At 40.5% G+C, this 23,351-nt stretch overlaps 1 protein-coding gene across 9 annotated transcripts in view; it reads left to right on the forward strand.

The window, feature by feature from the left end:
- kif13ba (kinesin family member 13Ba) overlaps positions 1-23,351 on the forward strand; it is a 54,034-nt gene that overhangs the window by 19,946 nt on the left and 10,737 nt on the right. For all 9 annotated transcript variants that reach the window (XM_005447705.3, XM_019360797.2, XM_013272150.3 and 6 more), the window contains 29 exons: positions 6,373-6,385; positions 6,831-6,891; positions 7,020-7,112; positions 7,649-7,829; positions 9,104-9,191; positions 9,923-10,057; positions 14,734-14,846; positions 15,242-15,353; positions 15,450-15,662; positions 15,746-15,856; positions 16,051-16,185; positions 16,730-16,860; positions 18,086-18,172; positions 18,348-18,538; positions 18,622-18,901; positions 19,023-19,185; positions 19,279-19,434; positions 19,554-19,703; positions 20,201-20,326; positions 20,447-20,620; positions 20,764-20,921; positions 21,001-21,133; positions 21,266-21,421; positions 21,536-21,635; positions 21,783-21,909; positions 22,284-22,339; positions 22,429-22,553; positions 22,634-22,909; positions 22,993-23,145. In XM_005447705.3, the coding sequence (XP_005447762.1) occupies positions 6,373-6,385; positions 6,831-6,891; positions 7,020-7,112; positions 7,649-7,829; positions 9,104-9,191; positions 9,923-10,057; positions 14,734-14,846; positions 15,242-15,353; positions 15,450-15,662; positions 15,746-15,856; positions 16,051-16,185; positions 16,730-16,860; positions 18,086-18,172; positions 18,348-18,538; positions 18,622-18,901; positions 19,023-19,185; positions 19,279-19,434; positions 19,554-19,703; positions 20,201-20,326; positions 20,447-20,620; positions 20,764-20,921; positions 21,001-21,133; positions 21,266-21,421; positions 21,536-21,635; positions 21,783-21,909; positions 22,284-22,339; positions 22,429-22,553; positions 22,634-22,909; positions 22,993-23,145 (3,997 nt within the window). The remainder of the gene's footprint in view (positions 1-6,372; positions 6,386-6,830; positions 6,892-7,019; positions 7,113-7,648; positions 7,830-9,103; positions 9,192-9,922; positions 10,058-14,733; positions 14,847-15,241; positions 15,354-15,449; positions 15,663-15,745; positions 15,857-16,050; positions 16,186-16,729; positions 16,861-18,085; positions 18,173-18,347; positions 18,539-18,621; positions 18,902-19,022; positions 19,186-19,278; positions 19,435-19,553; positions 19,704-20,200; positions 20,327-20,446; positions 20,621-20,763; positions 20,922-21,000; positions 21,134-21,265; positions 21,422-21,535; positions 21,636-21,782; positions 21,910-22,283; positions 22,340-22,428; positions 22,554-22,633; positions 22,910-22,992; positions 23,146-23,351) is intronic.

Consider the following 23,351-nt stretch of genomic DNA (forward strand, 5'->3'; position numbering starts at 1 on the left):
GTAAAGTAAGGGGGGGGCTTCACTTGTTCAGTGTGAACCAACCATGTGTTGGGGGTCCACTAATAAAATGTCTGCATTACAATCAAGATGGAAAAGACTGACACTCTGGCTTATGACTCCACATTATTCCTGCTCTTGCAAGTAGAGGTGATACTGATGCATTCATTGGCTTTGTGAATTGGAAGGAAAATGTTATGTAGTGTTCATTTTTTTTTCCAAATAACAATCTAAAAAGTGTGGTGTATTCAACCCCCTTTACTCTGACAACCCTAAATAAAATCCAGTGCAACCAGTTGCCTTCAGAAGTCACCTGTTTACTAAATAGTCCACCTGTCATACTTGAATCTCAGTATAAATACAGCTGTTCTGTGACAGCCTCAGAGGTTTGTGTGAGGATTCAGAATTGATTCAATTTTTCATTTATATAGCACCAAATCAGAGCAACAGTTGCCTCAAGGCTCTTTATTTTGTAATATAAAGACCCTTCAATAACACAAACAAAAGCCAACAATCTGATGATGCCCTATGAGTGAGCACTTGGCAACAGTGGGAAGGAAAAACTCCCTTTTAACAGAAGGAAGCCTCTGACAGAACCAGACTCAAGAAGGGGCAGCCATCTGCTGCAACTGGATGGGGGTGATGGGTGGAAGGCTGGACAAAAGGCATGCTGTGGGGGGGAAAAAAACCAAAAGATTAATAATAACTAATGATTAATAGCAAATGGCATTATGAAGACCAAGTAACACACCAGACAGTTCAGGCATGAAGTTGTGGAGGTTTTAAAAATGTATTCCAAGCTTTGACAATCTCGCAGAGAATTGTGCAATCCATTAATGCAAACCTACCAAGATATGGTCATCCACTTAACCTGACAGTCCAGGTAAGGAGCACAAAGTAGAATTTCCAGTAAGACAACCACACCAAACCTACAGTCAGAACTACAATGTTGCATATTACAAGCATATTTGTGTTAGAATGGCCCAAAGTCCAATAAATCCTATTGAGAATCCGTGGCAAGACTTGAAAATGGCTTTTCACAGACGCTGTCCCTCCAATCTGACTGCACTAGAGCTATTTTCAAAAGGAGAATTTGGGGTGGAGCTTGTGTTGTCGTTGTTGTTGTGTTGTTTTGTTTTGTTTTGTTTTGTTTGTTTTGTTTTTATAGGAGGGACAATGTATATTAATAAACATTGTTGTAAATGTCACTGCTGAAATCTTAAAAGTAGATACTTAGCAGTTGAGAACTACCCCCAAAAGACTTGTAAATGCCAAAAATTAAAGGTTTAAAAAAGAATTGACTCAGGAGGGCTAAATACCAAAATTTAATTTTCTTTCCGCTTCACAGTTATGGGCTACTTTGTGTCTTTTACATAAAATACATCTGTTTGTGGATGTAACAAGAGAAAATGTAGAAATGTTCATCATCATCACTTTATTTCCAAAGCACTTTAAACACAACATAACAACTTACCAAAGTGTCAATGTAACAATTAATCAGCTATAACTTAATTCATAGAAGATGGGGAACATTTGAAATGGTAACGGTACATACAAAGGGTAAAAATTTAAGACGGATAACAACTTACTCTCGGTTGAAAGCCAGAGCCAAAACTGCAAAGACTGTCTCCTCTGGATGTATAAAATATCTTTGGGACAGTCAAAAGCATCTAGTTAGCTGAACTAAGAGCATGGGATGGTGTGCAAGGGTGAAGCAACTCAGAGAAATAACAAGGGGCAAGACCATTAAGGGACTTAAAAAAATTATGAGGTCAAAGCTTCATCTCATTGGAGATTTACATTCCTATCAGATCATTTTAGTCATCTTTTGCAGTTAAGTGAAAACCTTTACCAAACACACAAACCAAAGGTATTGGTAAAGGTGGTGTTAAATACCTCCAAACTGTTTCTGCTTCATTGTTAGCTTCCTACATTAGCTCTCCTGCTAGCTCCTGCTGTGACATGTGATATAAAAACAGAATAGATCAGCGCAAAAATAAGTACATTGTGACTAGTATTCCATCAGGCTACTTTTGAATTGGGGTCGAGCTGATCTTTTATCTGAATTTCGGATAGGATTTAACCCATAACAGCGAAGTCCAAGCTAACATGTTCATTTGCTTTTAGCTTTAATATTTGAAAATACAAAGTTAGGTCCACAGCAATCTTTAATCCGTAAGTTTTGTTGTCTGAAAGTGACAGTCATAAAAAATAAAATGTGTGAGAAATTGAATTGTTTTGGTGTACTGTGAGCAGTCAATTGAATATTTGACTTTTCCATGAACATCTGGGAGATAAATGGACTTTGTTTGGCCTGTAGTGCAGCGATAAGAAGAGAGCTTAAATGTAAGCACATCAATAAATTGAGCATACTTTACCTGCTTAGCACCAGAGGGAAGCAGGAGAGCACGGTCTGATCTCACAAATATATAAATAGGCTGCGATAGTCACTGCCACCTTTACTATATCCTCTCCCAGCTGTGGATTTTGGTAGTAGTAAACTAACCCTGAGTGTATGAGATGGTGGAACTTAGTTATTATTCCTGTCCTAAACATCAAAAAATCAATCTGCAGCCTTAATTTCAGTGTTCATATCAAAGCCAAGCCGCATAAACAGCTTGGTCTGTCTTATTTGTGTACAAATTGCTCCACTGTTCAGTTGCCTGATAATACAAATGATGCAATCTATTTATATTTTGTAGGTCAAGTTTTCTGTCATATTGCTGCAAAGGGTTGAATGCAGGCAGGGAAAGTAACCTTCCAGAACTCCGCTAAAAGTGCATCACAGGGATTGAGAAACTGAACTAGATTTACTTGGGCTTCAATTTGGTTTTGGGGCTTAATGTCAGCTGTACTTATATGATCACTGCAGACACACTTAAACTACAGTGAGTCTTGAATGTATACATTTTCAGAAGGATTTTTTTCTGGCTTTATTTTTTTTTGGGGGGGGGGACTTGATACATATAACTGGTTAATTAATTACTCATAAAGAACACAGAGCAGTAAGAACTAGGACAGAAACAGCAGACTCTCTATATTATTTGACTTTTGCTCATCGGAAGAATACCAGGTTGCTGTTGCACATATACAGTGAATGTACAGAGGTTTAAAATGTGCTATGTATAAAACATTGTATGCTGTCTGGAAAGTACAGTTTGTTAATATAGGAGGATAAATTCAGGTCATTTAATCATTTACACACCATGTGAGGGCCAATTGTTCTATAACATACAAACCTGTGTAAACTGTACTAAAACTGTTGTCATGTGCCATCAGTATGTGCCGTGTTGCTCTTATGCTCTTTGTGCTTCAGCTTAACATTCCAGTCTCAGACTCAGGCTCTTTCCTCCTTAAACCCCTTGGCTACCTTCAGCCTTCTTTCCATCATCCACTCCTGTTCCTCCCTACATTGCCATGGATGGTACAGTCCGAGAGAGAGAGAGAAGGAATGCAAGAACAGAAGAGAGAGGGAGAGAAAGGAGGGGGGAAAGGCAGCCATGCATTAAGTTATTTTTTAAATGACGGCGATCAGAGCAGAGGAGTAGGCCGAAGCAGGGAGGGACTAATAGAAGTGCACAAGGCGGGTTCACAACTCTCCTGACCGCCTCATTCTCCTTGCCCATTGGTAGGGGGGGTCCCTAGCTTCATAACACGCAAAACATGGGTGACCCTTCTTGCCTGCAGCCTTTGAAGCAATTGTGACAGCTGTCATCACTGTGTACGTCAAAACCTGCCACGATAGCTTCATCCTTGAATTGGAGATGCATCTGCAGGGAGACTTTTAAAAGCCCCCAAGAATAGGATTTGGAAAAAAAAGATCTGAAAATAAGGGTGTGGATGACAAACTATATGTATAAAATTACTCCTACCTCATCCCTTTTTTGTGCTTTGAGAGAGTAAAAGTTATTAATGAATTTAAACTTGGCAACTTAAACAAACGTAACTTTTTAGTGTTAACAATACCCTCTAAAACATTTGTAGGAAGTCCTGATTGGATACTTATTGAAGAATAATCACTGGTATCAATTACACAGCAGATAGGAATCGGTCTGTGTGCATCTGCTCTCTGAATGCAACACATCAGAGTGGAACGTCTGTGAAATATGAAGTGTTACAGATTGCTGGCTGGTTTGTGCAAGAACTGCAGCTATAGTGGTTTATAAAGAATGTGCATGGGTAAAAGGAAACAGGTGTGAGGATGTCTTTGTGCAAGTGTGTTTTCTCGTGATGCCATCTTTATGAGGGCCTAAATGTGTTTCAGATATTTAGACAAAGGATTAATGCTAATGGGAACAGTTCGGTTAAGTAAGGCTTTCATTGCCGAATGTTAAGCTGTACAGTAATGTGTTTTAGAATGAAGCCGGTGAAAGGTTGTAGGCCTTGGTGGCAGAAGTATTTCTGAGTGTGGGTTTTTAAACCACTAGAAATCTCTTTCCTCAGGCCATCAAGTCAGATGATGATCTGACTTGATGCAGCTCTTTGGCTGACAGCTGCCCTCACCCTTTGGGCAGCACCACCACTGCACTAATGGAGGAAGAAGGTGACAGGAGAGGAGAGTTAGGATAAATAGAATAAAGGACAACAGACAAAACCTTATTGTATTTGAAGTGAATATGAACTATGGTAGAATGAGTCACAAGCAATGCCAGAGACTCCCTCCCTCAGGGAACACCAATCTAATCAGTGCTTGTGTCTTCACACTGAACAGGGTCTTGAAAATGGCAAAAATCTGCAGGTCTGGGTCACACTAGTATGCTTTGAGAGTTCGGCCTGACCCTAACCACAGATTGGTAGTCCTGTGTAGCACTGTGAGAGGTTCAGGGTAGGACATTTTAATAGATAAATCCTGGGACAAAATTCAGACAGTGTCAAATTTAGGATGACTGTCTCATGCTGTGAGCCCTGGTTTGACCCGTGTCTACTAACAAACCAATAGGAATGCAGCGTGAAGTGCAATGCTGATCAAAAGAGATTGGGTGCGAGTAAACCATATAAAACAAAATGATTGCGATTCCTCCAGAGTAGAATGTTTTGTGTATGGCCTCCAGCTCTTTTTCTTTCTCACCAAGTAATAACGGCGTCTTGGCACCACTTCAGCAAATGCGTCAAATGCGATCGCTTGCCTAAGTTTAAATGATCCATCTTGTAAAATGTGGCCTGAAGTGAACTTGTATAATTATTGTGCTTAAGTACCTTAAGAGATTTGACAGTTAAGCTGGCAGCTAGTAACCTTACACCAAGCTTGATTTACCAGTATTCAGACATACTTCATATTGTAATGACAATTCTAAAATGGTTGGTTTTCTCTGCACACTCAGATTCTCACATTTTGTTGTGTTTTTTTGTGGGAAGTAAAAATGAGTGAGTTGATTGAACAGTCCACTTTTACTCCAAGATGTGGAAACTGTAATCACATGCACATACTCAACACATACTCATTTACTTCATGCGTAGATTTAAACATATGCAAACAATAATGTAAAACCATGCTCTGATATATGTATTTCTTATAATCTGTGGAGCAGGTTGATGTCAAATGTTTATGCTCCTGTAACTTAGAGTTATTGATTTGCCAGCTTAAAAGCTTATAATTCATTGTCAGCACATACTATTTAAAATTAGGTTAGCCTGTACTGACATTTCCTCATATGCAGAGAAAACCAGATGGAGTTCCCGTCTGTTTACTGGAGGAAACCATTTTAAAGGACATGGCTGTTGGCTAAAAGCTCATGATGTCCGTCTTGTGTATGACTGAGGCTGCTTGTGTGTATATTTCCTTAGTTTTTCTGTAAAAGCTTGCACAGATATACAGAGCTGTTCCACCTCTTTTTAGAGGTTACCGTTTTTTCATTATTTTTCCCACGTGCCACCTTTAATATCTGCTTATGACCTCAGCCCAGCAACTGTTCCACACAATCATCTGAATGCAATAGACAATGTCAACACTCTGCCAGCTTCAGTACCCCTTTATCTCACACATCCAGTGCTATTCTCACACACACATTCCTGAAACGATTTACTACGCCTTCAGAGATGGATGCAGCGCCCACCATAACACCCAGGGACACACCCAAATCCCCGGAGAGGCTGTTTTTGACATGTGACACAGAAGCTGTAAACAACTACAACAATGGCTGTGTTTTAAAGTAAATGTTAAAACAAGGAAAGCCTAAAGCAAATGACTCTAATCCAGTTTGCCTGTCTGTCCACCCACATATAAATTTCTTTCTCTTTTTATCTCTGCATACTACACATTAGGGTCAAAATTAGCTTTGAAAGCCCATCCTACTGCATCCTTTTAATTTGCACTAAATGCCGTCTTTCTGTCTTTCCACATGTTCCTGTTGACCTCGATCCTCCCAACATCATCAGGAGTCAGTCCAAGGTAACGGCACACAAATATACACACACACAGACATTTTCAACACTGAGCTAATTCCATGGTTGTGAATCATCTGTTTTAAACAAAGGCACCGCTGTACTTCTTCAGCTCAGTTTCTGAGCTGTGTGCAACCATACAGGCAGCGATACAAAGTAATGATTTGTAAAACCATTATTGCCAAAATAGTTTGTTTAATTTATGAACCTTTATTTTAATCCTGAGGCAATACTTGTTCCCTAGGAACTGAATGTTTTTTCCCACTGGTTCTCTTTGCTGTATGTGATCATTTTCCATCGTCGTTTGAGACTTGATGGTCGCTATGATTACACAATTTGAGCATTTGATCATTTAAAAGCATAATATGCACCTTTTTACTGTGGTGGCTTGTGCAACTACATATTCCAGTATAACATCTTTCGTTGGTGCTGTTTTGTCTGTGTGTTTACAGGTTTTTGCCTACGATTATTGTTTCTGGTCCATGGATGAGACAGATAAGGAAAAATTTGCAGGTATGTAAATTTTTATTTTAATCATTCAAAGAGAAATTGCATAAAAAATATCACTACCAGATCTGTTAACTAAATATATACTTCAGTTATACCGACTGACTATGTATGTTTGTGCCACTTAACTACAGGTCAGGAGGTGGTGTTCCAGTGCCTTGGGGAAAGTCTTCTCCACAATGCCTTCCAGGGCTACAATGCCTGTATATTTGCCTATGGACAAACTGGTAATTTACACTTGGACAACTCACATATTTATGGTGAATCCTATTTTATGACAGAGCGTCTAACTTAACAACAGGGGTTGGTTACAGTATGTGGCAGATTTCTATCTATCTTTTATTGCCTTAAAGCTTTTTTAGGAGTGTCTTTGTGGACAACCACTTGTACCGACTTGCGTTTCTTCTGTACAAATAAGACACAGAAGTTAAAATACATGCACATGTTTCAGATATCTCATGTCCCATAACGTGTAGAGCACTTATCTTACTCTTACTTTACATATAATCTTGACCCTGCAACAGCAAGTTGGAGCTCATAAATTGATCCACTGTCTACACATGAGTCATAATGAGTCGAACCCTTTACTTGTTTGTCAGGTGAAATCATTCTTTAATAATTTCACAATCATACCATCATTACTTTGTGTCTTAGTGGCAGTGTTTTATATCAGCTGCCACAAAGACAGGAGATTATTTTACATTTAACTATACCTGCTGCAGTCGGTCTCCTTAAATTGGAGTACTTGTTTCCGTGTTTGCAGGCTCGGGAAAGTCGTACACTATGATGGGCTCAGTGGATCAGCCAGGGCTGATACCTCGACTGTGCAGTGCTTTGTTTGAACGGACACAGAAGGAACAGCGGGAGGAGGAGAGCTTCACTGTTGAGGTCTCTTACATGGAGATCTACAATGAGAAGGTCCGAGATCTGCTCGATCCCAAAGGGTATGATTTCATTCCTCAATCAGCCCTTTTACAAACGTGTGGGTGGTTTCGTTTTTCATTTGAAAGGTGTGGCAGCTCTGATAAATCCTAAACAATTCAGTAGTTGCCTTTGGTTAAGTTCCCTTCCACGAGCCAAATTTAAATCAATGGAGTATCAGATTTACAGAACGTTTTTCTTTCTTCTTATATCCTTCTTTCGTCTCACATCCTTTTAATGCAGATTCTGCCTTTCTAATATTAGTATCCTGTTAAACTAGATTCAGCACCTTAGAGCTGACTCACTGTAAAACCCACAAAGGTTGTAACAGCACCAGCAGGTGTAGAATTACATCAGTCTTAGATGTATTTTCAAATGCAAATACAAATACATATTTAAAAGACTGTAACCACAGGCACTGAAGCATTAAAACACATTTTAATGTATTAAATTTAATTTTATAAAATATATGTGAAACTGTTTTGAAAGTCTAGAATTGTGCAAGGCATTCTTCAAGCAAAAAAGATTGAAGATATTCTTTATTTGACATTATTGTATATTTAATATCTGTAGAGTTTGACCTGCATATCAGGCACAACCACTAAAACTGTTCTTGGAGAAACTTTGATAGAAAATGTTTTATATTTCTAATATTTTATACGCTAAACGTTTTATTTCCAAATAATTTGAAAAATAAATGCACATTAATAATGATAATGACAGTACCAATAAACTAAAATACATCTGCTGTAAGTCTACTTTTCTGGTAAATGACCAGCTTGCAGCTCTGCTCTAACATAAACTCAGATTAGCTGATAAATCAGTGAAAGTCTGTCATTTGTTCTGGATCCACCAGCTGCTGTGGTCAGTGCATAAAAAGATTAGCATTCTGCCCTGCAGTCACTGTTTTTGTCCAGTTTGTGTCCAGCAGGTCAGCTGTAAATCAGGACCCCAGGCCTGTGCCTGCTGTCCCAGACACTATAACCTTTGACCTTCACTCACTGCATGACCTTTAACCTCAATAAAACGGACCAAAGACTAGCAGACCATCTGACTGCCATATGCGCTCTGCTGTGGGTCAGATAATGATGAAGTTCTTAGGTCTGCGGCAAGTTAGAATCGGGGTCAGAGAGCCAAGTGTGAACTGTGCACTGTGGACTTCTGTTGGTTACCAGAGCAAGCCTAGCCTCTACTGCCTGACCTGCTTGGACATCATTGTTCAAGCATTGGATGCAATTGGTCATGAGTGACCATGTTGCGTGTCTTTGTTTTAAACCTCATTTTCTTTTATGCCCAGGGGTAGGCAAACACTGCGGGTGAGAGAACATAAAGTTTTGGGTCCATACGTTGATGGCCTGTCTCGACTAGCGGTGGCCAGCTACAAGGTAAAAACAATTCACTGAACAAAAAAACCTTTCATGCATTTATGTCACAACTACTACCCTGAACATCCAGCGTGCAGCACTGCACCACACATCCTGTCAGATCAGTTCTTCAGATATTCTGTGACACTTGAACAGAGTTTCTTACTGCCTTTTCCTCTCACTGTCCTCTTTAAGGGTTTATATCACTTGAAGTACCAAATGTTAGTAGTCTCACCAACCAAATCAAAAATGGTGATAACATTTTGTTGTTTTATATTGTGCTTTTCAGGCGATTCAACAGCACTAGTTATAAATTATAATCATCATAAAATATAGAAATTGGTGAAGAATGTGCCGTGTAATCATCTTTAAGGATTAAAGGCTCAATTTATGGCCATATTGACAACTATTCTTTGGAGCGAGGTAAAGCACGTTCAAATAAAAGTGAAACAAACAGTTTTATCATTTACAGCTAAATGTCATGGTTACAGTATCTGCAGCTCTTCATCCATCCATCCTCACTCATGAACTTGTCACTGCATAAGTATTAAAGGTTGGAATTTGAGCTTTGTAGTGATGCTTGTCACATTTTCTCTTTTATGTGACAAAATAGTGATTTTAATGAAGGCATGGCAAAATATTTTAGCATTTTCTTTTTTAGTAAAATACTGTCATGTAATCTGTTTTTGAAATTAAAGCAAAATGGGAAAATATGAAAATGATTGTTTGTTTATTGTCTCTTCTTCCGTCAGGACATTGAGTCTCTAATGTCAGAGGGCAATAAGTCACGCACTGTCGCTGCTACCAACATGAATGAGGAGAGCAGTCGATCGCATGCAGTCTTCAACATTATTCTCACACACACACTCAAAGATTTAAAGTCTGGGGTAAGATATAACAACACAAACACACACATGCTCACACAGAACTGATCTGTTATTTATAAAGATGACTAGTTAACATCTGTTCCAACTTCAAACCATGTTCCCTCAGTCCCCATGCCATAATTTCATCCCTGCACCATCAAGTTGCTGCATCATCCACCCACTTCTAAGCTCTCAAATATGCACTACACTGTCTAGCCACATCAATCACACATAGATTTTCTTCAAAAGGCCTGCAAGGATTTGCCGGGCACGAGAAATCTAAAGCTTTAGAAATGATTGAGACTTTACTTTTTAATCGTTATGATTGCTGAACTTTTTGGGGTTGCGATAATGTTTCTGCTATTTTTAATAATATCTAAACCACAAGAAAAAAGAAAGCTACCAAAAGGGATGATGTCAGCCTCGCCATGTGACCAGCCACTCTAAGAAAAGACTTAAATGACTAATTCTCCGTCCTGACTGACCCACTTAGTCTCTCCTGATCCTTGCTCTTATTTCCAGCCAGAGTTGCTACCAGCAAGTCCTGTTAATAATTCACAGACATGACTGTGAGTTTGTCAGTTGATACAGCCTACTCTCCTTTCAAGTCACGCCCAGAGTCAGTCACTGAATTGGCCAGATAGTTCGCCGGTAGGTTCATCAAACTGAACAAAGTCTAACAGACAGCAAACACATAAACTGTGTAGTCAGTGAGTGAATCACTTAGCTGACACATCCTTCTGCTACTTTTAACACTATATTTTATTGTCCCGTCATAAGTGAACATAAGATTAAAAATCTCTACTGGTTTGTGTTATTCCAAAGAACACAACTTTGCCCATTCAGTGCAATTTGAGTAATTTTGTTTCTGTTTTTGCAGTGCTGACTGCAATATTTATGCTGGTTTTTATGTTCCCGTCTTGTTGCTTTGTGATCCTCTGACTAGCAGAGTATTAGTCATTAGGGATGTTGGATTCGTTTCATGGCACTGAAACCCTGTTAGGCAGTGGTAAGCAGTATTTCTGTGACCCTGAGAACACCATTTAAGGTAGTCAACTTCAATATTCAACATGTTTTTAAGCATCCAAGTTTCTTCAACCTAAATATATAATCTGTCCCCAGTTTTAAAGAAATAGTGACCGCTGATCTTTGAATTGGAGCTCATCTCTGCCCTCTGACACAGCCTGTGTTGGGGGGAGGTTAATAAGAGGCAACCTTTGACAAGTAGCAGAATCACCTGTTGCTGGATGAGTCATTCTGACACTCAGAACCTTGTCACTGGTTTTCCTTTCAGTATCCTGTCCTGTTTGGACTTTTCAGCCACGCTTTCAACTCAAAGGTCAAATTTGGTTGCGCTTTGGTCATATGTGCCTATCTATATCTCGATGGTTTCCTGATGTTTCTCTGTGTCATAAAATACTTTGCAGGCTGTATAGTATAATGCAGAGTTTTTAAAATGTATTCTAGCAGTTGTTTTTTGCACTGCGGAGTTGACCCTATTTCTTAACATGTGTATCTGTGTGTTGATGCCCCGACACTTGTTTTATAAGCAGATACATAGATACATTACAGCATTACATTTGTTACTGACTCGACTATCAACTCCCCTGCTTTAATAATAAAGTATTTCCCTCTTTTTACTATTCTAGTAGCTAGTTAGATGTTAAGACTCAAACAAGACGAAAGTGTCAGGGTACTGTAGACTTTTGATAAAGAATGGTGTTTATCTCCAAGTCTTGTATTTCCAGGCTACAGATCCTATCATTGATGATGCAGTAAGGAGCTAAAATTACTAAATTGCAAAAGGTTGTGGCTTCTCATGTGGTAGTGCTGTTCAGTCATCAGCTTTGCCTCCTTGCTCTCTGTAGCTGTCTAACATGAGTTCTCAGTTCAGGGCATTATTTAAAAAAAGGTCTAGTTTTCTGTTCCGGATAAACATCTCTTGTTTGTTTAACAATTTGCTCAGTCCTGGGGGATCTACACTTGTGCTGGTGTGAGGCTGATCTCTATCACTTGTCCCTGAGGGTGAGCTTTATCTCATAAGTGAGTCTTTTCAGAATTCAAGTTTGAGTTTGCTTTACCTGAGATTTCAAGGTGACAATGCAATGCAGCTGTTTAAGATTTAAGATTGAACTTATCCGCTTCTCAAGATAAGGTTGCTTTGCTTTCCAAGCACAATGAAAACCCCTTTAACCAATGTTTATTTTATAGTAACACATATACATTCTCACAATTACAAACAAACTGCTGCAAAATGTAGTGTAGAAAAATTGTACAAAAGCTTTTCTGTATGTAATAAAAGTTAGCTCATTATGATTTTCCTTATTTTCTTTCATTTATACATCCTGATAAAATAGGTTACAATAATGTATTCTCATATTAGTCATGGTTGTATTTCTAACCATGACATCACCTTATGTGCTTGAAATCCTTCTTAGCCGACAGCTCAGATTTCAGATTGCCCTAAACTCTGTTTCAGAGGGTTTTTTCCTGCTCAGGTGCAGCTCGGACAGTGAGCATAGCAGCCCCTACGGCAGGGGTGGGCAACTCCAGGCCTCAAGGGCCGGTGTCCTGCAGGTTTTAGATGTCCTTGATCTAACACAGCTGATTTAAATGGCTCGAAGTTCTTCAGCGGCCCGGTAATGAACTAATCATTTGATTCAGGTGTGTTGACCCAGGGTGAGATCTAAAACCTGCAGGACACCGGCCCTTGAGGCCTGGAGTTGCCCACCCCTGCCCTGCTCCCTGTTGTTCAGACTTTTTTTTTTTTCTTTTTCTTTTTTTTCTTTGAGGGTCAGCCATTCAGAAAAAATGCAAGAAACACAAATAACAATATTGGTAAATATTGTCAGATATATAGAGCATCAGTTTTTGTTTTTCAGCTTCTAAGGTGAAATAATGAAAAATTTGAAAACCAATGGCTTAAAGCAGCGATCCCCAACCCCTGGGCCACGGATGGAACTGGTACCGGGCCGCGAGAGTTGAGGCTCGGATGTGAAATTTATGGTTTTCAAGGTTGTTACTGGTTTTTTTAGCATTATTTTTTTAATCTTTTTTTTATCATTAACTCTGTTTCCCTGGGACTTTTCCCGTATGTTATAAATAAATCTTCTTTTTTTGCAGGGGTACTGGTTTTATTTTGTTGTATTTATCCGCGACACCTTAAAGGCCTATCTGTGAAAATATTGTCGGATATAAACCGGTCCTTGGTGCAAAAAAGGTTGGGGACCGCTGGCTTAAAGGATGATAAAGTCGCTTGTTTCAGACAGTAGGCGAACCAGATTAAAAAAATCTCCCAAGAATAAAAGCTAAAAATGCTCATAATAGGTCAGCTTTAAGTCTCAATAGTCAAGCTTGTTGAAATGTTGAACAACTTGTAAAGATTTTGATGAAAGTTTAGAATCAGAAAAAATGATGAATATACACTAAAATGAGAGAGCTTGTTTTTGTTTTAATCAAAACCAGTGATGTCAAAGAATAGTTAGGACGGTGTTAGCCGAAATTTTGCTTTGCAGTCCAGAAGAACCCAAAGGTCACAACACTGAAACTAAAGCAGTAGAAGGTTTAAGTATTTTCAGCTATACCGTTAGCACAGTGTGAATCATGTAATGAATTTGGTGTTTTGTGCACTGGGGTTACTCTTCTGGTAAGGCAGCAGGTAGTCTCATCTTGTGAAGTTGGCTTGTTGAGTCTGCAAGGCTGCAACTGAAGTGGAGCAGTGTGGACTTGATAGAGATTTATGGAGTTATGTGGGAGTGAACTAGTTCTTTTACAAGAACACCATTATCATTGTATCTGTGTGCACATTCAGCCAAAACGTTTTGGAGGCTTGACATAAGAACACCTGGTAGAGTCCAAACATGTCACACCAGAGATCATCAGCCACTTAGCTGATCAGTAATTGCATGACATTGTATGTGACTTTGTTAGAACATTGATGTGTGCAGAAAAGCAAGGTGGCTTGACAAGTGCACAGTTGACACACACAGAGGACTGCATCTGCTGATATTTAGCTGATGGGCTGCTTTGGCTTGTCAGCAGGTGTTGATCAGGTGTTAGATTCAGCCTTGTCAGCTGCTGACCTGTCACAATCAGGAGTGGATGTGGCATACAGATAGATGTGATATCCACCTCTTCAACAGCCCTTGGGAAGACACAGAGGGAAACTGTCATCAAGACACTGAAAGATAACGGTGTGCTCTGGTTGGTAGAATTACAAGAATCAGAAGGTTAGAAGACAAGAAATGATATTGCTCAGTTACACTTAAAAGCATACAAAAAAGTTGCTCAGGTAAAAGCTGCTTAAAAATCAGCCTCTTTAGTAAATTAAGGGTTATTAGAGATTTGTCAGACCCCATGTGGGTCAGTGTTACTGCTTCTCTGAAGTAAGTGAAGTTAGTTCAGATGTGCCTAATCATCTTTACTGCAACCCCTGGATATGTTGTAAACCAGCCTGGGAACACCATGGCTTTTTGTTCCATTGCTTGTTACACTGGGAAAAAAAAACATCAGTGGAAAGTCAGAAGAAGGAAGGAAAAAAAAAAAAGCTGAATACATTTTACAGTGGACTGAAACACCAACGCGGGTTGCAGGACCCTGCTAGAGCATCTCTAGTGCATCAGGCACCATGAATGCAAGAACAAATGGGACAATAATCAGACTTTCTTTTTCTTTTTGCTCTTTCCGTATTTCTGTAGACGAGTGGGGAAAAGGTGAGTCGGCTGAGCCTAGTAGACTTGGCTGGAAGTGAGCGAGCAGCAAAGACTGGAGCAGCAGGAGAGCGCCTGAAGGAAGGAAGCAACATCAACAAGTAATGAAAGCAATTAAAACATGGATACAGAGAAACACTACATAAACAGTTTTTTAAATGTTTTAAAGGTTAAAAACATTCTTTCCAAGGTCATTCAAGCTTGACCTTAAAGTATCTCAACACACAAGCAGACAGAGCTACATGTTGATCAATGGTCATGGGAATTTGCATAATTATGATTAAGGAACTGACCTCACAGCCCATTGTTCCTTCAGTGGGCTGGTTTCAGTCATTATGCAAATGTACTGTTTATAAGGTTTGGGGAAACCTGCAGTCAGCTGAGACTGAAGAAGTCACTTGGATGAGTGACGAAACGTTTCTCCCACAAAACGCTACGTCCAGATGAACAGAATCAACTTTTGGAGAAAATGTTTGTTTCTCTTTGTGTTTGCAAGGTCCCTCACAACTCTGGGTCTAGTGATCTCAGCTCTGGCTGAACAAGGAACCGCCAAGAACAAGACCAAGTTTGTTCCTTACAGAGACTCTGTTTTGACATGGTTACTGAAGGTATGATAAACATAAACGACCACCTGAGCAAAACACATTTTATAGCATTTTTTCCCTATATTTTACTTTTTTTTTTTTTTTTCTGTTTGTCTCCAGGACTGCCTGGGAGGTAACAGTCGGACAGCAATGGTTGCTACTGTGAGTCCAGCGGCAGACAACTACGAGGAGACGCTGTCGACACTACGGTATGCCGACCGAGCGAAGAACATAGTTAACCATGCTGTTGTTAATGAAGATCCCAACGCTCGCATCATCAGGGAGCTCCGAGAGGAAGTAGAAAAACTACGAGTACAACTGACACAGGCAGAGGTGAGAGATCTTCACAATCTAACCAATCACCGTGTTGAAGTATTTGCCTCACCTGCTTCTCGTGTGCTTTTTTTTATCGCCAGTCTTTGAAAGCTCCAGAGCTGAAAGACCGTCTGGAGGAGTCCGAAAAGTTGATTCAAGAGATGACGGTCACATGGGAGGAGAAGCTTCGCAAAACTGAGGAGATTGCACAGGTGAGACGCACAACAAACATCAAATGTAATTGATTTTTTTTTTTTTATTCAGTGCAAGAATTACAGTGCACAGTGTCTTTATTTTCTCAAACTGTGTCATTTAGATACTTTAAAAGCTGAAAGTGTGATGTTTTTTGTTTTGTTTTGTTTGTGTTTGTGTGTGTGTGTGTGTGTGTGTGTGTGTGTGTGTGCAGGAGCGTCAGAAGCAGTTGGAGAGTCTGGGTATTTCTCTTCAGTCTTCAGGGATTAAAGTTGGAGACGATAAGAGTTTTCTTGTCAACCTTAATGCTGATCCTGCACTCAATGAACTACTTGTGTACTACCTGAAGGTTTGCATGAACACACACACACACACACACACACACACTCACCATCATGCTTTACCTAATGCCTTCTAAAGTATTATGCCTGACTATTAAAAAAAAACAAAAAAAAACCAGTTGTGTAACTGCAATTTAATGAGCGATCAGTCTTTGTCCTCTAAACACTAAATTTGATCAGATGTGTCAGAGATTTTTTATTTTATTTTTTTACACAGTTTGAATCATAGAAACTGAAGTTTCATTTTCCTTAATAGCAAGCTGAAGAAGAATCAGTTGTCATGTGACTTGCACTGGGTTCTTGAAAACGCTTAAGAGGAAATTTAATTCATTTATAGGAAACGTGAAAGGCAACCAGCTGTAATGGAACATAATAATGTTGCTGTTTGATGGGTTTGATTAGAATAGATAAAGTTTAAGGAGTAAAATTTAGATCAGTTGTGATTGTAATTATAACTGGAACATCCCATAGATTTGTGATGTGTTCCTCTAGACAGGCTCTTTATTCCCCTTTTGTTTGAGTCAGCTGATTGTAATATGTTGAACATCTCAGGAACACACAAAAGTGGGCTCAGCAGACTCCCAGGACATTCAGCTGTGCGGGATGGGTATCCAGGCAGAGCACTGTGTCATTGACATCACAGCAGAGGCAGCTGTGATTCTCGCCCCCCACCGCAACGCTAGGTAAGGAACGCAAATGTAACACAAGCAAAGTTAGGAGAATTACACTGCAAGGTTTTAATTGGGTAACTTTGGATTAAAACCAGGGTTTTTAAAGTTCTAAAGGTGGTTTATTTCTCACTGGGACTTTATCACCGTAGTAACTTAATGCCGCACACCTAATGTCCTCCAGAGTAGGTTATATTCAAGATAAGAGATCAGCACATACAAAACCACTGCCCACTGACCAGCTGGATTCTCCCTCCAGCCTCAGTGCACAGAGAGAGAGTCAGTAGTTTTCAGCAATCATTCTAAACCTTGTGTTTTTCCCTTATTAACTTGTGATCAGTGGAATGAAATTTATATCCTGATTCTTTTTTTCCCCTTCCTGCTGGCTACAGGAAAACATAGTCCTTTTTCTAGTTGACCTTTATGTGGAATTTACAGGTCAGCCTACTTACCCGTTGCTCTCAAATAGTTCGGCACCATCAGTTGGGAAAAGGTCCTAAAAGTGTTCTAAATTGCATAAGGATATCTTTATGCTACACAAACCCATATACGTACTTTTTTTTTAAATACCATAGCACTTCTCCTGTCTCACACTGACCGCTTTATATCTAGTAAGACTGCAGCAAATACGTTGCTGAACTGCTTGTAATATGCATTTGGCCTCTTTTTATTTTACTAAAGTTATAGCTGTCTTTTGTAAAATATACAATTTGTCACCTGTGTGCAAAAATGCCTAGTTTATGTGAACACACTTGTAACTACACTGGGGAAACATTGGGTTGACTTATTTAGTTAATAAACGCCTTCGTGTGAGCGTTGCTTATGTTAGAGTAGTTAAGTTTAGTTTTATTCTGTATTTGTCAGGGACCGTTCACAAAAACATTCTCATGAGAGAAACAATCCCTTGTGATAGATTTAGCTATTACCTAATTGTATGTGCAGTCCCTGGCTGATACATCAGTGTTAAATAAGCTATAAAATACAAATACATGTCCAAGATGTAAGATTACAATGTAAAGCCAGATAAGGAAAAGATGTCCTGGTTATTTGGAACTTGCTGCATTATACAGGCCCTATGTTGATGAGGCTAAACATAGTGTAGTTAACCCCACCAGGGTTAAAGTCCTCTTACCAAAACAGATGTTGTTTTCTTCAGTCGGTTACTTCAGCTTCTGTTTGAGATTCTTTAAAAATATAAATGCAACTCCCAACTAATGTCACCATCTTTTTTTGTAAACAGGACGTGTGTTAATGGCTCTCCAGTAACCAGTGCTCTGCAACTCCACCATGGGGACCGAATCCTCTGGGGAAACAACCACTTCTTTAGGTAACTGCTGTTCTTTCTATTTAATTTATTTTTTAAGTCTTTTTTTTTTTTTTTTTTTTTTGTAACTCCCATCAGTTCCAGTTGTTTCCATGTTGTGTCAATCCGTTTGGACTATTTGTTAAAGTTACATAAAATATTTTTGAATCACTGATGAATGCATTTAACTCACTTTCAGGATCAACCTGCCTAAGCGGCGCTCTCGGGCTGCTGATGATGAAGAGGGTGAAGGTGGCATGATGAAGAACAGTGGTAGCAGTGAGCAGCTGGATGCAGATGGTGATACAGCCAGTGAAGTGTCCAGTGAAGTCAGCTTCTCGTATGAGTTTGCCCAGACAGAGGTCATGATGAAAGCCCTGGGCAGCAATGGTAAGATGTGTTAGGACACTATTATGGAAAACAGCATGTTTTTTTCACTTCCTGTCTGACTTCTCAATGTTCTGTCCATTCAGACCCCATGCAGGTAGTCCTCCAATCTCTGGAGAGGCAGCACGAAGAGGAGAAGCGTTCTGCTTTGGAGCGACAGAGGCAGATGTACGAGCAGGAGCTCCAGCAGTTGCGTAAGAAGCTCAACCCAGAACGCCTGTCCACAGGTCAGTCTGGAGGGCCAACAATTGGGCAGCAAGGTCCAGGACAGCAATCTCACTATCGCAGCATGGAGAGGCTCAGTATAGGAGGGATGAGCCATTCAAGCAGTGCTCAGAGCAGACTGAGGCAGTGGAGTGAGGACAGGTGAGTGTCTTTGAATTTTAGGAACATGCATAATGTGTTGATTAATACCAGCTTGGTTTTTCTAATCCATCCGTTCTCCTCTCTCCCCTCATGTTGTTTGCCACCTGTTGTCCTTCTGCAGGGAGGCTGTGTTGGTGAGGAGTCTTCGGAGGTTGAGGGAGCAGATAGTCAGGGCGAACCTCCTGGTACAAGAAGCCTGTTTCATTGCAGATGAGCTGGAACGGCACACCGAGTACCGAGTCACTCTGCAGATCCCATCAGACAACCTCAATGCAAACCGCAAGGTCGTAAACACAAACATGAAGACCTTACATGTGGGTGACCTGTCCTCTGGTGTTCCCAAAAGCTTATAAGTATGTCTGTGTGTCTGTGTGTAGAGGGATGCAGTGCTCAGTGAACCAGCGATTCAGGTTCGAAGACGGGGTCGGGGCAAACAGATCTGGAGTTTGGAGAAGATGGAGAACCGTCTGGTTGACATGAGAGAGCTGTACCAGGAATGGCAGGACTACCACTTAAATCATCCAGACGACCAGGTGAGTTAACAGCCATATGACACCATGATAGCTTTATTGTAAACTTATTGGGAATCTTATGAAGTCAAACATACAAAGCACATCTCTAACATCTGTCTATTAAAATTTTCCTTGTCCAGGTAATGTGTTCATATTTCCGCCGAGCGGACCCGTTTTTTGACGAGCAAGAAAACCACAGCCTGATCGGCGTCGCCAACGTCTTCCTTTCCTGTCTTTTCTATGACGTCAAGCTGCAGTACGCTGTTCCCATCATCAACCAGAAAGGAGAGGTAGAACACAATTTGTCACCAGTTTAATTCCTAAATTTCTTCTCATAGGAGAAGTAGCCCTGACTTACAGAAACAGCCTCTAGACTTGGTATGTTATTACATTTTTCACTGTGACTCAGGAAGAGTTTCAGTGAGATCAGAATTTAAAAGTAAAGGTTTGCATGATATTCAGGGAATTGTGTTGGTAAAGTGTTAGAAGAATGATAGCAAAAATTGACTCCAGGAAGGTGATGTAAACTTTCAGCTGATTTTGATGATTGCATTTGAAATCTGATTGGTGAATGAGCAGCTATAGAATAAAACAGCCAGAGATACAGGCAGTCTTAGGGGACAAGGAACAAATTCTGGGAAAAATTTACATGCTGTTCTCATTTTCAAGTCCGTACTTTTATTCATGAAGTCTATTAAAATAGCTTTGCATCTTTCCCCGTTCAAAAAATTTTTTTTCTTATACTAAAGGCTAAAGGCTGTTTTCTCTGTTTTCTTGCTGTGTTTAGGTTGCAGGTCGCCTGCATGTGGAGGTGGTAAGAGTTGGTGGGGGCTTAGAGGATAACATGGCTGGAGGAGATGAGCCTGACAACAACCAAGACACTGAAGTTCAGGATCGCAAACTGGTCTGCATGGTAAGACTCATAGCTCATCAGAAAATTTAGTGCATTCAGACCATCTGAATCTTCCCAATACTTCCAGGACTATTAGGTGTGTTTAGTTTGCATCTCATTTTTCCTGCTTGTCATCCACAGATTAAAATCCTGCAGGCTACTGGTCTTCCTCAGTACCTGTCCAACTTCGTCTTTTGTCAGTATTCTTTCTGGGACCAGCCCGAGCCTATCATCGTGGCTCCCGAAGTTGACACGTCATCCTCATCACCCAGCAACAAGGACCCACACTGCATGGTGGTGTTTGACAGCTGCAAGGTAAACATGGGAGGGAAGACAAGAATTTCAAGTCTTACAACAAATCAAGAAGCTTTCCTGAGCTGTGTCTATTTTGATTTCTAGTTGTGTGAAAATGTGTTGGGGATTGGTCTGAATGGCACTTGTTTTTGGGGGTTATGTAGGAGCTGGCTGTGTCCGTAACTGAGGAATTTATCGAGCACCTTACAGAAGGGGCAGTCGCCATTGAGGTGTACGGACACAGACAGGCTGATGCTGGAAGAAACCCCGCACTGTGGGACCTCAGCATTATCCAAGCTAAGACACGCACATTACGAGACAGGTAGATATAACAGAAAGAGTACATATAGACTCTTGTTCTGCAAAGAGCACAGGTGTGCAAACAGTATCTGATTTTGTAGATGGAGTGAGGTAACACGTAAGCTCGAGCTGTGGATTCAAATCCTGGAGATAAACGAGAACGGAGACTTTGTTCCAGTGGAAGTGGTACCTGCCAGAGATGTGCAGACCGGAGGAATCTTCCAGCTTCGGCAGGTGAGGATGACACGTCACAACAAAAACAGTCAACCTGTTTGAATCAGAAAACTGGAAGAGCGGGCTTCTAAATATTCTAACTAGTGCCTTGTCTTCCTAATCCTCTTCAACCTTCTCCTCATACTCCTTTAGGGTCAGTCGAGAAGAATCCAGGTGGACGTGCGCTCAGTTCAGGATTCTGGCACTATGCCCCTGATCGCAGAGATTGTGCTCGCTGTATCAGTGGGCTGTGTGGAGATCAGAAACACCACAGCAAACCAGGAAGCAGATGAGATGGATAGTTATCAGGTAGACCACTCTGTCTACAGTCTGATTTACTCTTTCATTGAGTCATAAATTACCTTTGAAGTAGCTGACTTGAGGCAGAAGATGGAGTGATTAACTGAGTTGTTTGGTGGACAGGAAAGAGACCTGGAACGGTTACGGGGGCAGTGGTTAGCTGCTCTCACCAAGAGACAGGAATACCTTGATCAGCACCTACAGAGCCTGGTTAGCAAAGCAGGTAAAAATACATAGATTAGTATGCAAAATATTTATATGCACAGGTATTTAACAACTGTTTCTGATCCTAATTCACAATTACAGCAATTTACACTTTGCAAGTGGAATAAGGTGAATGAAATGTTTAATGCATGCATGTTGTGTACAGAAAAAACAGAAGATGACATGGAGAGGGAGGCGCAGCTGCTTGAATGGCGTTTGACTCTAACTGAGGAGAGAAATGCTGTAATGGTGCCCTCTGCTGGCAGCGGCATTCCTGGAGCACCTGCTGAATGGTACAGCACATTAAATGATGTTCTTATTGAAAACAGCTGAAGCCCCTGTGAGCCTAAAGCTGCAGCTTCAGACTGCTTTAAACGCTCTGTATCAAACCGCTTTTTTAAATTTTAAACTGCTCTTTGTGATGTCAGTGAGTGCAGATATCCCTAATATGGTCATCTCAAGCACACACTCTGGTTTAAACGCAGAACACCTTCTGTTTGCAGTTTGTGATAACTTGACTTAAAGGGAGGAGGTGCATGTAGGCCAATTGCAAAGGATTATTGTCTAAGCATAAAAATATTGAGCTGGAAATTAGCATTCATTATAACAGTTTAAGACACAGTGGTTTAAACAACAGATACTTTGATAACAAGGAGTTTGCCTCCAGGGTTCCTCTGCCTGGTATGGAGACTCACATCCCTGTCCTCTTCCTGAATCTCAAACGTAAGTCAGTCATTTGCAGAATTGTGCAGAATCTCACTAAGTGTTTATCCTTTTATATAAGTTAATTTAAAATATCTTTGATTCCCCAGCTGATGACCTCAGCTCTCAAGACCAGTTTGAAGTTCCAGAGGCTGGAGGTTGGGATGCTATCTTGAATGGAGAGGATGAGGATGACTTTTTTGACCTACAGATCGTCAGACACTACGATGGAGAGGTGAGGATAAACCCGTGGTTCTCATAAAGGAGGCCTTTTCATTAAAGAGCCTGTTAGTAACTGAGCTGTTCATTCCACAGGTTAAAGCGGAGGCATCATGGGACTCCACTGTCCATGAGTGTCCTCAGCTCAGTCGAGGGGGATCGTGGCCTGAGCAGCGTGTCTATCTGACCGTACGGGTGGTGGTCCAGCTCAGTCACCCTGCTGACATGCAGCTGGTGCTGAGAAAAAGGATCTGCGTCAATGTTAGCCCGGGCCGCCAGGGATTTGCCCACAACTTTCTCAGAAGGATGTCAACCCGCAGCACCGTACCTGGCTGTGGGGTCACCTTTGAAGTGGTCTCCAACATCCCTGGGGTAATGCCAACGGGAAGAAGCATTGTTTTTTGAAGCATATTATTAAACACGTTGTTAATCTTTATGATGCTTTGTCTCCTTAGGATGCTCCTGGTTCAGAGGACAGGGAGATGCTGGCCCGACTCGCTGCAAGCGCACACAACAGCCAGTCAGGCGATGACGAGGCTGCCATTGAGAAATACCTCCGCAGTGTCCTGAGTCTGGAGAACATTCTGACACTGGATAGACTCAGACAGGTAGGTGGAGATAAATAATAAAGCTGTAGATTGAATTTAAATCCACATTATGAATAGGCAGGCATGCATCCAGTCACACATTTTTTTTTTTTTTTATTGCTGATCTTCTAATATGCACCTTCACCTTGGAAATAGGTGAAGTTGTGCCAGAAATCTTTGCTGTGATTTATGATCTTCTAATATGTACATCAAAATGCTCTCTGTGT

Source organism: Oreochromis niloticus, linkage group LG1 (assembly GCF_001858045.2).
Source record: "Oreochromis niloticus isolate F11D_XX linkage group LG1, O_niloticus_UMD_NMBU, whole genome shotgun sequence".
Taxonomy (NCBI): Eukaryota; Metazoa; Chordata; class Actinopteri; order Cichliformes; family Cichlidae; genus Oreochromis; species Oreochromis niloticus.